The sequence below is a fragment of the Orbicella franksi genome, chromosome 8 (assembly GCF_964199315.1).
Source record: "Orbicella franksi chromosome 8, jaOrbFran1.1, whole genome shotgun sequence".
Lineage (NCBI taxonomy): Eukaryota > Metazoa > Cnidaria > Anthozoa > Scleractinia > Merulinidae > Orbicella > Orbicella franksi.
This window is the reverse complement of record NC_138152.1, coordinates 30,402,326-30,414,396: the sequence shown is the minus strand read 5'-3', so window position 1 is coordinate 30,414,396 and position 12,071 is coordinate 30,402,326. Positions and strand designations below refer to the sequence as shown.

The following is a 12,071-nucleotide window of genomic DNA, read 5'->3' as shown; positions in this document are numbered from 1 at the left end:
CACAGAAGTAGCACAAGCTGTTGATGTAATGATGGCATGAGTAAAGAGAATTTACATTTTGATAATCAAAATTAACAAGTTGTTTTCCTTTTCTTCATCGCGGTGTTTTCTAAAAGAAATAGAAAACATGTTCTCCGTGTTTCTATCAAGTTACAGAAACAGTCTGGTGAAAGTTTGGGAGAACTCAAAAAAGCTGTGGAAACACTCGCCTGCAGCTTGTGTTCCCACAGCATTTCTCGTTCTCCCAAACGTCCACGCATGTTTCTATAACTCAATAGAAACATGGTACATGTTTTCTATTTCTTATATAAATCATTATTTTCATGATAGAAGTAACTGGGATATAATTTTCACTGCTACCTTCCAAGATGAAGTGAGTGCAAAAGTTGAATCTTTTATTAATCATAAGTACACTGAAATATCTAAACTGTAAGCTATGTTAAACTGTTTTGATAATTAAAATAGTCATAAAAAACTTCTATAATCTTGTGTTGGTGGTCTAGATCGCTTAGGTATGAAAACTTTACAAATTCTCTTCACATGGAAGGGTCATCATTAAAGTTGATTTGCATTGTATCTCTTATTTGTTGCTTAAAGGTTACTTTACACCCAGTGAGATGCTGACCTGATTTGAGTGAAAAAAATTGGCCTAACGGGCATTTTCATTCTTGTGGTACAAAGCATTAACATGTTATGAGGCCCAGAAATCATGGTTTGTAAATTGGTTGTCAAATAGGGCTAAGCGATGGCCTGACAAAGTATTGTAAAGAAAATCCACCTTAACACTACATTGTAGCTTAGCATGGCTAATTAAAAATAATTATACATTTTCAAATTGATCAGCTCTTTGTCCTCTTCTTGTCATATGCCTTCATGCGGACAGTTCGTTCCATCTCCCACTTCCGTAAATCACCATGGTTCATCAAATGCTGCATGAGCTGTGACAAAAGACTGTCACAGTCTCCAAAGACCCTAGAACCTAGCTGTATTCCCTTCTTATCCTGAGAAACACATAGTTTGTCCACATCTGTCTTTTGCCTGCCAAAGGATGCAAATAAGCACTCTACTGATATCCAACAGGTCAACATAAACTAGGTATAAATATTATAGGCCACTTATTTACATGCTATGTATTTCATGGAGGAAGTGTTACTAGCAGTTCTTGTAAGAGCTGTAATAAGGGGCATTGTTTCTGTTGTTTGTTGTATTGCCTCGGGTATCGAGTCATTCTTGAGCTGCTCCCAGCTCATTTAGGGGGCGGGGGTTATCTTGGGAAGGCTTTTCAAATTTCACTAGTGGTCCTGTGGCAGTGAGGGAAGAGGTCTGTTTTCAGCTTTTCTTTCCCCTAGCGTGTGCACAATATCACAATGACAAGTGTATGTCAAATATCAGTAAGCCAACCGAAAGACATGTTGCATAAAAGTTTTAGTTTGGTTTTTACTTTTCCCCAAATGGGAAGCTGGAAATGGGAGGAAAAAAATGGGAGAATTGGTACAAAAGAAACAAACTGGTTCCAGGATTGCTGGTTAAATAGTTAACACTCCTGATTGTCTGAAGGCAAGAAAATGCACTGCAAGTTGTGTGGTCAGCCCAAATGAACCTACCTATTGCAGACCACAATTCTCAGAGGCTGTTTTCCCATCTCCACTAGTTCATTGGCAGGACTGACAGTCATTGTTGTACCAAGACATAACATCAGGTCACATTTTGCGGCATGTTCCTTGGCTGTATGGAAAATATCTTCCTCAAGATTGTCGCGGAAATTGATGATACTGTCAATTAAGTGTCCTTTGCATCCCTAAATCATGATTGATGAGGATATTAGCCAACTCTTCAATGTTTACTTAATGGCCAGAAGATCGGAAAACTTTGGCTTGACAAACTAAGGTTCATACAGGTTCTTTAAGATTCAAAATTCTACTGAAAGAGATGTGGGGATTGGTATTTATTTGAAAAAACTCTAAATAGGCCATTTATTATCTTGTACCACTGTTTCAAAACAAGTTCTTGTTCTTGTTCAAAACCATATGAAGATGAGTTTGATTTGCACAGGAAATGAACCTGTAGGGGACACATTATTTTCATATGAATGGCTTGGGCAAAGATTTGTTTTGACACAGGTAAGAGGCAACTTGGAAATGGTCTATTGGAAGGAGGGTAGGTAATTAAATTATCATAACAGTATTACCAATTATTGGAATCTACATACCTACCTTTCTTTTGCATTTGCGACCTGTTCTGTGACACAGACCACACAGGTCGCATCTTTTAGCATGCCTGGGTTTTTTCACAGTTGTGACACCAAGGTCGTTTAGTTCTTCATAGTACAAACTTGCATGATCGTCAAGAACGTAAAAAGGTCTCTCATAATGAGTTCCACACTTTTCACACTTCTCAATGAAGACATTGCCATGCAGTTCAGATAGGTTTGTTGATGGAATTCCGGAGAGGCCATGAAGTCCGTCACCATTTTGACTGATGATATGTTTGATTAATCCTAACTGAACTAATTTGCAAAGAGCTTCATGGGTGTATGTAGGCCGTAGTTCTTCATATGGAACACCATCATTGACACCATCCTCATCCTTGCCATTATCACTGTCATCATCATTATCAACATCACCATGATGTGTGCCAGAAACATCCTCAGTTCTAGCCTTCTTCTGTTTGGGCTCATCAACTTGATTCAGAAATTCTGTATGGAGATTTTCTCTGTATAAAAAGAGTAAGGCCTGTTATTCTGAATATGAAAATTTTAAACCTGTTACTGATTAGTCTAAGATATGTACAAGGACCATTTTTTATCATTGTTTTATGGCCCAAATGGGAGCCATCTGGGCTGTGAATCAGTAAGGAAAAAGAGGATCTGCATCTTATTGTACTCACTAGCAACACCTAACCCAACCACTGTACTGATGTATGAGCTCTCAGACAAACAGACAGACAGACAAACAGCCTTCTGTGCCTTTTGTGGGGTTGTGTGCTTTAAAACCTCAAAAGTGTCAACGTAGCTTTTTTGGGGGGTTGTATGGGCTTCCAGAGGGAATTCCTTGCCAAGGCACCTATATACCTGGATCAAAATCGCTCCAACCTCTTCCCCCGCCCCCCTGCGATTCCGACTACCCCCACCCAGCTTAAACCACCCGAAAAATAAAACTACCGGGACTCCGGTAATTCCTGGGTAAGGTCGGGCAGGTGTACATATTCCTCGTTGGCTAAGGCATTTTACCTGTCTTCCTCGGTCCACTTGCCCGATTTCCCTCGATAATCTCCGATACCAGCCGATGTAGAAATCCCAGCACCCGTAAATGCAACACAGTGTTCAGCGTTCTTGATGAGATCAGCAATTCTCGAAGCTTCGTTGGCTAAAGTATCTAGCGAGTCATGGAACTCGGCCGTTTTCAAAGCTTCTTTCACCAGAGTCTTCTCGGCTGCGCTCATTACAAACGGGGCACGCTTTTTACTCCTCATCCGACATGTTTTAACCACTAAGTCCCAACAATCGCGGTGAAATACGGCGTCTCCGTTTCTTCTCCATTTTACCTTCGGTTCCTGTAGTTTCGAGAAACCGCCCTTTGGCACCGAAGCACGAACCTCCACTCTCCCATCTGAAGTCGTAATACGGCGAAATTGACACTCGTCAAAACTGCAGCAATGCATATTTTCAGTGTCTTTGACTTCATCCATGTCAAAGATGCAGGAAATTTGCTCGATTATCTTTCCCGCGAATGTCCCAGCGAATAGAACTTTAGGACCCAGTACAACTCGACCATTTATTAGAACTGGGGAGGGGGTGGGGAGAGTGACGTTAACTGATTTCCAGTCCTTACTGCACACTCTCGAGAGTTTGTTTGCGCTTTTTGTTTTGTTTCATGTAAGACATCACAAAATGTAAACATTTTGCAACTACTTACATGAGGTAAATTCTGAGCAATTCAATTCAAAGCAACCACCATTATGGATGGGAAGCAGTCGAAGCTTTATGCTTCATTCTTTCTCATATCACTTGATGAAACAACTTTGCAGCTGTAAAAATCAAGGAAGCCGTTATGGAAAAAGAATTTGAAAGGCCTCAAAGATAAGATAAGTGGTTCATAACAAATAACATTGATTTGCATTCCATTGAGTGAGACTTACAATGTTTATAAACATTAGGGTGCCGAGACTGCACAGTACGGACTGGAAATCATCTTTAAAGAGCTCAAAATAAATATCGAAATAAACATCAAAAATCAAATAAAAATCAATTTTTATTAGCCAATGATTTGAAAACTCCTTATAATGAATTAGATTCCATGGCACATGATGATATAAATTAAGCCTCAGCCTACATTTTACATGTGCTTGCTATGAAAACTGCTTTCCTCGCAATCAAACAACAGTGTGAACTGAAGACTCTCCATATACATTGCAGAAGAGCATGACGAGAGATGCGGTCAGGGGGGGAGGTCCATATCAGCTACCACCCTACTACCGGTACCTTACATCTGCTATACACAGATCAAATCTTTAAACATATGTAGTCTTAGTAAAGGGGTAACTGGAACTTGAAAGGTGGTAGATTTACCATTCACAGTCATGCCAGATCTTTTTGGACAACTCTACCATCTGCCTTGATCTTACTCAGAAAGTAAGTCAAGTATAACAGCCTTTCCATGATTCTCTTGGCAAAAAAATCTGCACAGCTTAATGCAATAATTGTACAGTATTACCATTATCCATTCACTTTCTTCTCAATCTCTTGACAAAAGTAACCTCATCTTTACTTTGAATGCCATAGCTGTAGAAAAAAAAAATTGGAGGTCTCAGCCAAAATACAGACTGAGCCAAAAAGATACATATTTTTACCTTGGACCACAAATATTTATCATGACAGACCTGGTGAACTAATCATTAGTGCACTGGACTACGGATCAGGTTTGAACCCTGGTCAGCTGGTCATTGATGTTGTGTTCTTGGGCCAAACCTTACTCTCACAGTGCCTCTCTCCACCCAGGTAATTTATAACGAGTACTGGCAAAAGTTAGTGCTGGGGGCTAACCCTGTGATGGACTGGCATCCCATAATCACTTCATTCAGTTTAGAAACCAAAGATAAGCATTGTCCTGTTAGGCAGCATAGTGGCATTTGGTTTCTTTCATTCATAAATATGTCCCTCTTCCTTGACATTTCATGATTCCTGTTAGTTATTTAACCTTAATTAATTTAATGCCAGACAATTTGAAGATTGTGCCCTGGTAGTGTGGTTCTTGGCTGGTGGACAGGGGTGGGGTGGGGTGAGCAATGCATGGTTTAACATTTCCTCAGAATGTATCAATTAGGGTTCTTATGATTACGGTGAGAAACTCCATTATCGGAAAATCAACCTAAGACCATTTTCAAAATTATCATAACAAACAGTTGGCTATGTTTCCTTTATCATTACAAGGTTCAACTTACTACTTGAGAGGTTGATGGTCCTCTGTCAGCTTTTGTCCTTGAAATGACAACCAGTAGGTTTTCCATACATGCTTCCTGTTAGATGTGTTCCAGAGCAATAAGTTTGAAAAATTAAACCACAATATTATTATACATAGAAATAATTAAACCTTTTATGCACAAATAACATAGGTAGGAATAAATAATTTATCCATAGCAAAAATACTAAATGGTCTATAACATTCATTTATGACATAAATACTATTTACTAGGCTAAAAACATTAGTCAGATTACTGAAAAGGAAAAAAATGCATTTCCAGAAAATACCAATGCCCCTTCTATGAAGGGGTTTTTGGTATGAATCCCACCCCCCTGGAAATTCCAGTAAGCTGTTTTGATTTATAGTCTTTCTTTTAAAAATTTAGCTTTTAAGACCCCCTTCCCCTTAGAACTTCTTCTCCTTCTTCTTCTGAATGACACATTACACAAAATATGTGATGATGTACCCTGAGTTGTGCAAACACCATATTCCTCTTACCAAGACACAATGTTAGGACCTCCTTCCCTGGACAGTTTCAGTGAGATGTGCCTCTGGATTGCCTTCTTCAAGTCATGCACAGTTGCATTTTGTATGACAACAACAGCTAAAAACAATAAAAAATTCATTTTCACTAAAAATTGAGCCAGGTGCTAGTAACCGTGTAAATCCAAGGTTTGTATAAACGAATCATTTAACAACCTTAAAAAACCCAGTTACAACATAATTAATTTAATATGTGACAAGACTCCAAAAGGCAGTCAATATTATTGTTTGTCTGACAAGTTAGCAATGAAATTACCACATAGTCACTTGTTTATCATCTTGTGAGCTTGGGTATCCTGTGGTGGTTCAATACCAGTTTAACTCACGGTGGCACTCTCATATAAATTGGACAGGTTTGCTCATTGGACATTTTGAAAAGAACCCTTAAGAGGCACCAAGATCCTGTGTTGTGGGTGTGGCTTGAAATTTTTATCAACCATAAGAAGTATCAAACTATTCCAAAACAATACATTCTCTCCTGTCAAATTTTTTCAGCTCAATACCCTAAAAAGTGCCAGAAAAACTCTTGCTGTTGACCTTTTGAGGATGAACACCCTAAGAGGCACCAAAACTGCGTTTTTAAGAGGGTCGTACAGGGGTATTCTCGTAATGCGTGATTAGCTAATTTTATTTTCTGTGAAACATGAATTTAGGAAGTTATTCTTCATGACTTGTGACCTGAAGGTTTTGTGTGACCCGTGAAGAACCTGAATTATTGACCGATATTTGTGATTTTACCACTCTATTCTACGTGATTTTCAGACGCAAGTCCTCCGAGTCTTCTATCAAGAGTGACTTTGACATGCGATTTGCAATATGGAGCCTTGACTTAGCCATTCGTGATTTTACTTTATTCAAACATTGCTTCTAGTGTAAGAACTGGTCGTTAAAAAGAGTATCTTACTTGCTTATTTTCGTGATTCGGGAAAACGAAATTTTTACATCCGTGATCCTCAATTTTTCCCGTTCGTGAACCGTGCCAGAGACCCCCCCACCCACCCACCCCCCTGCACGACCCTCTTTTAACCCCTGACAGGTACGACGAGTAACCCCGTCCTATTTATTTGGGAGTGCCCCCAGCTGAGCTCCAGCTGTTATCCCCCCGTTTCTGTTTTTCTTAGATCATACTGAACATTAATTTTACTCTGATGCTAACAGTATAAAAAGCTCCTTACGTAAAACAGTGTTCATCTCATCTTGTTGTCGAACATTGACCACAATAGCGCGACCGTGTTCCAGAGCAATCTGAGAATTCACTTCATCAAGAGTGGGCTCATTTGGTAGCCCAATGAGCAAAGGATCACTCATTATCTCAGCCAGCTTTTCACTGAAGAGAGACATAACTTCGGGATGAGAAAGCCCGTCAATATTTTCCTCAACTTCGCCATCTTCGTCCGCCATTTTGTTGTCTCCTTCCCAGACCTCTCGCAGTTCGTGATTCTAGAACCCAGCGCCCTGGTGAAGATTGCGCAGCTCGGCGCCTGGTTTGATTTGCCTTGATAAGATAAGATTAATACTCGAGGAAGATACAGCTAATTAGATAATGATTTTAAATGGAGAGGATCTCCAGGTTACTGCTTTGTAGTCTTTTTATTCTGTATTTATATGGATGCGCCACAGGAGCAAAGAAGAAGAAAGACTTAGAAACTATTGTCGAGGTAGGTATTTACGATGAAAGCTAATTTAGCTGCAGCCATAGTTAGTGCATGAAAACTTGACATAAGCTTACATGTTTTCGAATTTTGATGGCAATTGCTGTGCGGTTACATTTTTATTTCCCTTATCTGTTACTTTCAAGGCTGCAACGTATAGCAAGAATGTCGGTAAATCACTTTATTTCAGATAAAACTCGCGTTTTATTGTCTTGTAGTAATGTACTGCTTTGCGTTTTTTCCGGCGCGCAATTTAACACTCCCAAATTTATCACCGCTGTTGATTCAACACGTTCTGAATTTTCAAGCAACGTAAACCGTTCTAAAGGTGTTCAGTAGGAAAAAAAAAACACTAAATAAATACTAGTACATAACAATGTATTGGCCAACTCGATGGCAAAATGTTTCTATCGCGAAATTCGATATTTTCATAATTAGGGGAGACGAACTGAAGTTTGTCGCAATATTGATAAGAAGCTGTAAATTGTATTCCTGTAATTCTTGCGGTGAACTGAGCAGATTAGTCGCTTTTCTGCCGAAATACGCTCTAAGAAATCTATCTCCCAAAATTATATAAAGCACTAACCCTAAACCCTAAATGTTATTTTTAAATTTGACAGAAAACAACTTAAGTTTATTTTTAGGTAAGGCTCGTAATTCGTTTAGTTCCTTAAACTTCCTGTCCACCAATCTTAGAAAACTAATTGTAAATACTGAAATGTTTAACATTTTTGCAGATTCACAGCAACCACAGAAAAAAAAGAGGCTATTTGTTTTGCTGTGTTTTTATTTGGTCTTTCCTGACTCATTGTTAGAGTATCATTTGAGAAAAGTTGCCTAAATAAGTTCTTTCTGCTGTCTCTGGTGTATTGCTTTGTTGGCACTTTGCATATTTAAGACACAGCAGGTGATGTCAGTTGATGCTGAGAATTAATTATGCATGACAGTTCTTATCACTAAGCAGTGATTTTTATCTTAGCTTTTAAAATCAATTATTCATGATATAATTATTGTGGTTACAGATTGGTCTGCATAATGCCTCAAAAAATGTTCACTCTGGTTTGCATAGACTGATTTAATCAGGAATTTATCATTACAAAAGTTTTTAAATAGCTCTTCATTTTCAGGAGTGAATCATTTATGATAAAATGGAAGTGCAGCTAAATAAACAGAGACTTATAAACCTCAATTATAATTATGTTGAATTTCAGTATGTCTGCCTGAAATTGTCTTTTTTACTTTCTCTTTTACATTTTTCTTAAATAACAGTCAAGTAAAAATTACATGAAACTCTCCATGTGACTTCTCGCAAACACTGTCTTTTACTAAAATGATTAATGTACAATAATGTTCCATTTTGCAATTTTAATAAAGTAAGATTTTTTTCAAAGTAAGTAAGTCTGTTATCAAATGATTTAAGTTGTTATGTTGAGAAATAAGGTGTCAAAGTCAAGGTTATTACCTGGAGATGATCCACAAGAAATATGTGATGAGTGATCATGACTTCCAGGCATTTTTAGCTTTTCTCACATTTAATTAAGTTATATGTTTCAGATTCTCATGACATAACGTGGTCAAATGATGAAACAGGGGAAAGGACCAACAGTTAAAAAGCCGATGATTATAAAGAATTTCTTCTTTCACTTTGTAGTACAAGCCTGGCAACTGCAAAGACAAAGCAGATAATGGAGACATTGTATCTGTTCACTACACGGTGTGTATTTCTCATGTTAATTTTGAAACAGTAACAGTGGCATTAATGTTAAGGCTTCAATCAAATCATCCATTAACAGAGGCTTTGAACATAACAAAAACTAATCAGACCATACCGACTCCATATAAGGTACTACTGAGTACAATTAGAAATTCACTTTTAATTTTTTAGTAACATTATTTTATTGAATCACTTAAATGTGAATATCAATGACTGTTTTAGGGTAAGCTCGAAAATGGCCAAATGTTTGATTCATCTCTTGCAAAAGGAAGAGAACCCCTTGAATTTCAGCTGGGCAAAGGAAAGGTCATAAAAGGTAACTTTTGCAAACCTTTTTTGATGTACAACCACAAAATGCAATCAAATCTGTATCAGTACTTTGGTTGGTTATAGCCTAAGACTTCTTAATAATAAAATTATTTTAAAATTTTCCTTTTTGGTAGGTTGGGAGATGGGCATAAAAGGAATGTGCATTGGGTAAGTTTCTATAATTTAGAAGATACATGTAAACATGGATTGATTGACCGACTGATTAACGGTTTGATTGACAGACAGACAGACTGATTGACTGCCTGGCTGATTGATTGAATGCCTCAGTGCCTGAATGATTGACTGTCTGATGGACTCACTGATTGATTGAGTGGCTGGCTAATTGACAATTGGTTGTAAATATGTAATGTAAAGCCAGCATAATGTAGGAGTCAATGAACAAGTCTACAAATTAACTGTTGCCTTGAACCCCTTTTTTTGCATATTATTCTTACTCATAAAGAAACTAGTAAAATGTTGATGACATCCTTGTTTCATTTCAGTGAAAAAAGGAAGTTGATTATACCTCCACATCTAGGGTATGGGACACGTGGAGTTGAGAATGTCATTCCTCGTGAGTACATGTGTTTTGATCAAACTTAGACTTTAACTTCCAATTAACCAAGGCCCTAGTATTTTTAGAAGACAATATTTAATGAATGCGCATTCCAGGAAATATCCACACCCTGGTCCCATGTGGACATGTCTAGCCTCAAAAACAACCGGTCTAGGTGTTCACATGACGACAGTCCAGTTTGGGAACAGAATGGTTCTAGAACTGTGGATGTGGGCTCAGTGTGCAAAACAAGTGGTGTCAGATAGCCTAGGACTAGTGAATTTTAAAATCAGCCTAGTTGATTCTTTCCTTTGTTTGCCCGAGGGGAGAGCAAAATTTTTTGGAGAAATCTTTGAGGACATTCAGTTACAGAGGTATAGCCGTGTCCTGTTAAACAATTAGATTATGAGCTGGAGTTTTCTACCAGCAAATAGTCAACAAGGCACAGCCAAGTCGACTATCGCTCATAGAAAACAAGGGTGAGTAGTCTGATTGTTTTTAGATGTTCTGAGGATTACAGCAAAAAACCTACAATTGTGTATTTTAAGCCTCAGATTAAGAATAATTTTCAGTTTCAAAAGTAGCGTATGTGCGATCAGTTTCTCAGCAAATAGAAAACCATGAGAGAACCAATCAGATTTGCAGATTTCCAATAGAACACTGTTGAGTGGCTATTAAAACAAATTATGCCTGTACAAAATTTTCAAGGGACTAGCAAGAATGACTTTCAGGCTGGTACATCACAATTACGGCTTGCCCAAAAGGGAAAGCTCAAAAATCACTTTTCTATGCAGCCAGTCAGGCCATGTATGCATTGGGATGCATCAGATCTTCACAATCCTAATACACTCTTTCTTTTTCCTCATCACACAGCAAACTCTGTGCTGATATTCACCACTGAACTTATGTCCATAAAGAGGAAGTCACTCTTTGACCCAAAGTTGCTGCTACAAATAGGATTTTGGCCAATACTGGCTGGAATGATTTTGTATTACCTATATAGAAAGGCATCTAAAGAACCTACTAAAGCTGAAGCCAAGTCAAGCAAGAAAAATAAAAAGAAATAAGACCCTTTCTCTGTTGTTCAGTTTCTACGTGAAATGAATGTCTTTGTTCGCAACCATTTATATGGAAATGTTTTCCGGCTGCTTACTTGTTCATTTTCGTGCATATCAAACTCATTTTCATATGAAAGGTTTTGCACAAGGACTTGTTTTCAAACAGAGACAAAAGGTAATTTGGAAATGGCCTATTTTGTTACTTACATAAAAAGCTAGCTACTAGGCTAATATTATGTCTGACAACAGACCCTCTGTTTTGTCTTGAGTTCATTGAGATTGCAAGCTTAGTGTACGTGGGATATGAATGAGCTTGCATGCTTAAAGGAAAATAACTCTAGCAAAAAGAAATGTCTGTGGACAAACTAGCTAATATCAACAAGTGGATAACACTTTTAAAACAAAGAATTAAGCCAGAAGGACTGGAAAAGTTTAATTTTCTGTGAGCATTTTACACCAATATTTATCATTACTTTTAAGTGCTGGTGCAAAACTATAAAAGGTTAATATTAAATAATGGAAGACTTAATATGTAAACTTTGAGTTGATATTCCTCTGTAGCTGGGCTACAATGGAGTGCTGTACATATTATTTTTTTGTGAATTAATAACCATTCATTTGAAAATGCTATCTAAAATTCTTACAATTGTTATTCTAACGTCAGCAAGCTTCAAAATGTCCTTTCACTGCCTCTGTTACATTTTGTACAAAGTGAGACTTTGGTTTTACATGAAGACTAGCTTATTACCCGAGTGCTTCTTGGAAAGCAACCAAAATATT

The 12,071-nt window shown here is 37.7% G+C and overlaps 3 protein-coding genes across 3 annotated transcripts; 1 reads left to right on the top strand and 2 right to left on the bottom strand.

The window, feature by feature from the left end:
• Window positions 1-374: 374 nt before the first annotated feature.
• LOC145494394 (NAD-dependent protein deacetylase Sirt6-like) lies at window positions 375-4,160 on the bottom strand. Its single transcript, XM_081473848.1, has 4 exons — window positions 3,230-4,160; window positions 2,214-2,712; window positions 1,605-1,798; window positions 375-1,038 (listed from the first exon to the last, which is right to left on the bottom strand). Exons 1-4 carry the CDS (start codon window positions 3,685-3,687, stop codon window positions 840-842), a joined length of 1,350 nt encoding a protein of 449 aa, XP_081329974.1. The 5' UTR covers window positions 3,688-4,160; the 3' UTR covers window positions 375-839.
• Window positions 4,161-4,232: 72 nt separating this feature from the next.
• On the bottom strand, window positions 4,233-7,510 carry LOC145494405 (U11/U12 small nuclear ribonucleoprotein 25 kDa protein-like). Its single transcript, XM_081473865.1, has 4 exons — window positions 7,178-7,510; window positions 5,958-6,063; window positions 5,440-5,514; window positions 4,233-4,780 (listed from the first exon to the last, which is right to left on the bottom strand). The coding sequence occupies exons 1-4, from the start codon at window positions 7,401-7,403 to the stop codon at window positions 4,723-4,725; spliced, it is 465 nt and encodes a 154-aa protein (XP_081329991.1). The 5' UTR covers window positions 7,404-7,510; the 3' UTR covers window positions 4,233-4,722.
• LOC145494404 (FK506-binding protein 2-like) lies at window positions 7,493-11,333 on the top strand. Its single transcript, XM_081473864.1, has 6 exons — window positions 7,493-7,660; window positions 9,306-9,368; window positions 9,591-9,684; window positions 9,812-9,845; window positions 10,181-10,251; window positions 11,107-11,333. The coding sequence occupies exons 1-6, from the start codon at window positions 7,556-7,558 to the stop codon at window positions 11,298-11,300; spliced, it is 561 nt and encodes a 186-aa protein (XP_081329990.1). The 5' UTR covers window positions 7,493-7,555; the 3' UTR covers window positions 11,301-11,333.
• The last annotated feature ends 738 nt before the right edge of the window (window positions 11,334-12,071 follow it).

Bases quoted from the DNA above. Each gene is read 5' to 3' on its own strand.
- LOC145494394 (XM_081473848.1), bottom strand. From the start codon at position 3,687: ATGGATGAAGTCAAAGACACTGAAAATATGCATTGCTGCAGTTTTGAC. The intron at 1,799-2,213 runs GTAGGTATGTAG...ATCATGATTTAG, and splicing joins GTCGCAAATGCAAAAGAAAG to GGATGCAAAGGACACTTAAT. The intron at 1,039-1,604 runs GTAGGTTCATTT...ATCCTTTGGCAG, and splicing joins AGAATTGTGGTCTGCAATAG to GCAAAAGACAGATGTGGACA.
- LOC145494405 (XM_081473865.1), bottom strand. From the start codon at position 7,403: ATGGCGGACGAAGATGGCGAAGTTGAGGAAAATATTGACGGGCTTTCT. The intron at 5,515-5,957 runs GTAAGAGGAATA...CACATCTAACAG, and splicing joins GGTCCTAACATTGTGTCTTG to GAAGCATGTATGGAAAACCT. The intron at 4,781-5,439 runs GTAAGTTGAACC...TTTTTTCTACAG, and splicing joins GACCATCAACCTCTCAAGTA to CTATGGCATTCAAAGTAAAG.
- LOC145494404 (XM_081473864.1), top strand. From the start codon at position 7,556: ATGGAGAGGATCTCCAGGTTACTGCTTTGTAGTCTTTTTATTCTGTAT. The intron at 9,685-9,811 runs GTAACTTTTGCA...CCTTTTTGGTAG, and splicing joins CAAAGGAAAGGTCATAAAAG to GTTGGGAGATGGGCATAAAA. The intron at 9,846-10,180 runs GTAAGTTTCTAT...GTTTCATTTCAG, and splicing joins ATAAAAGGAATGTGCATTGG to TGAAAAAAGGAAGTTGATTA.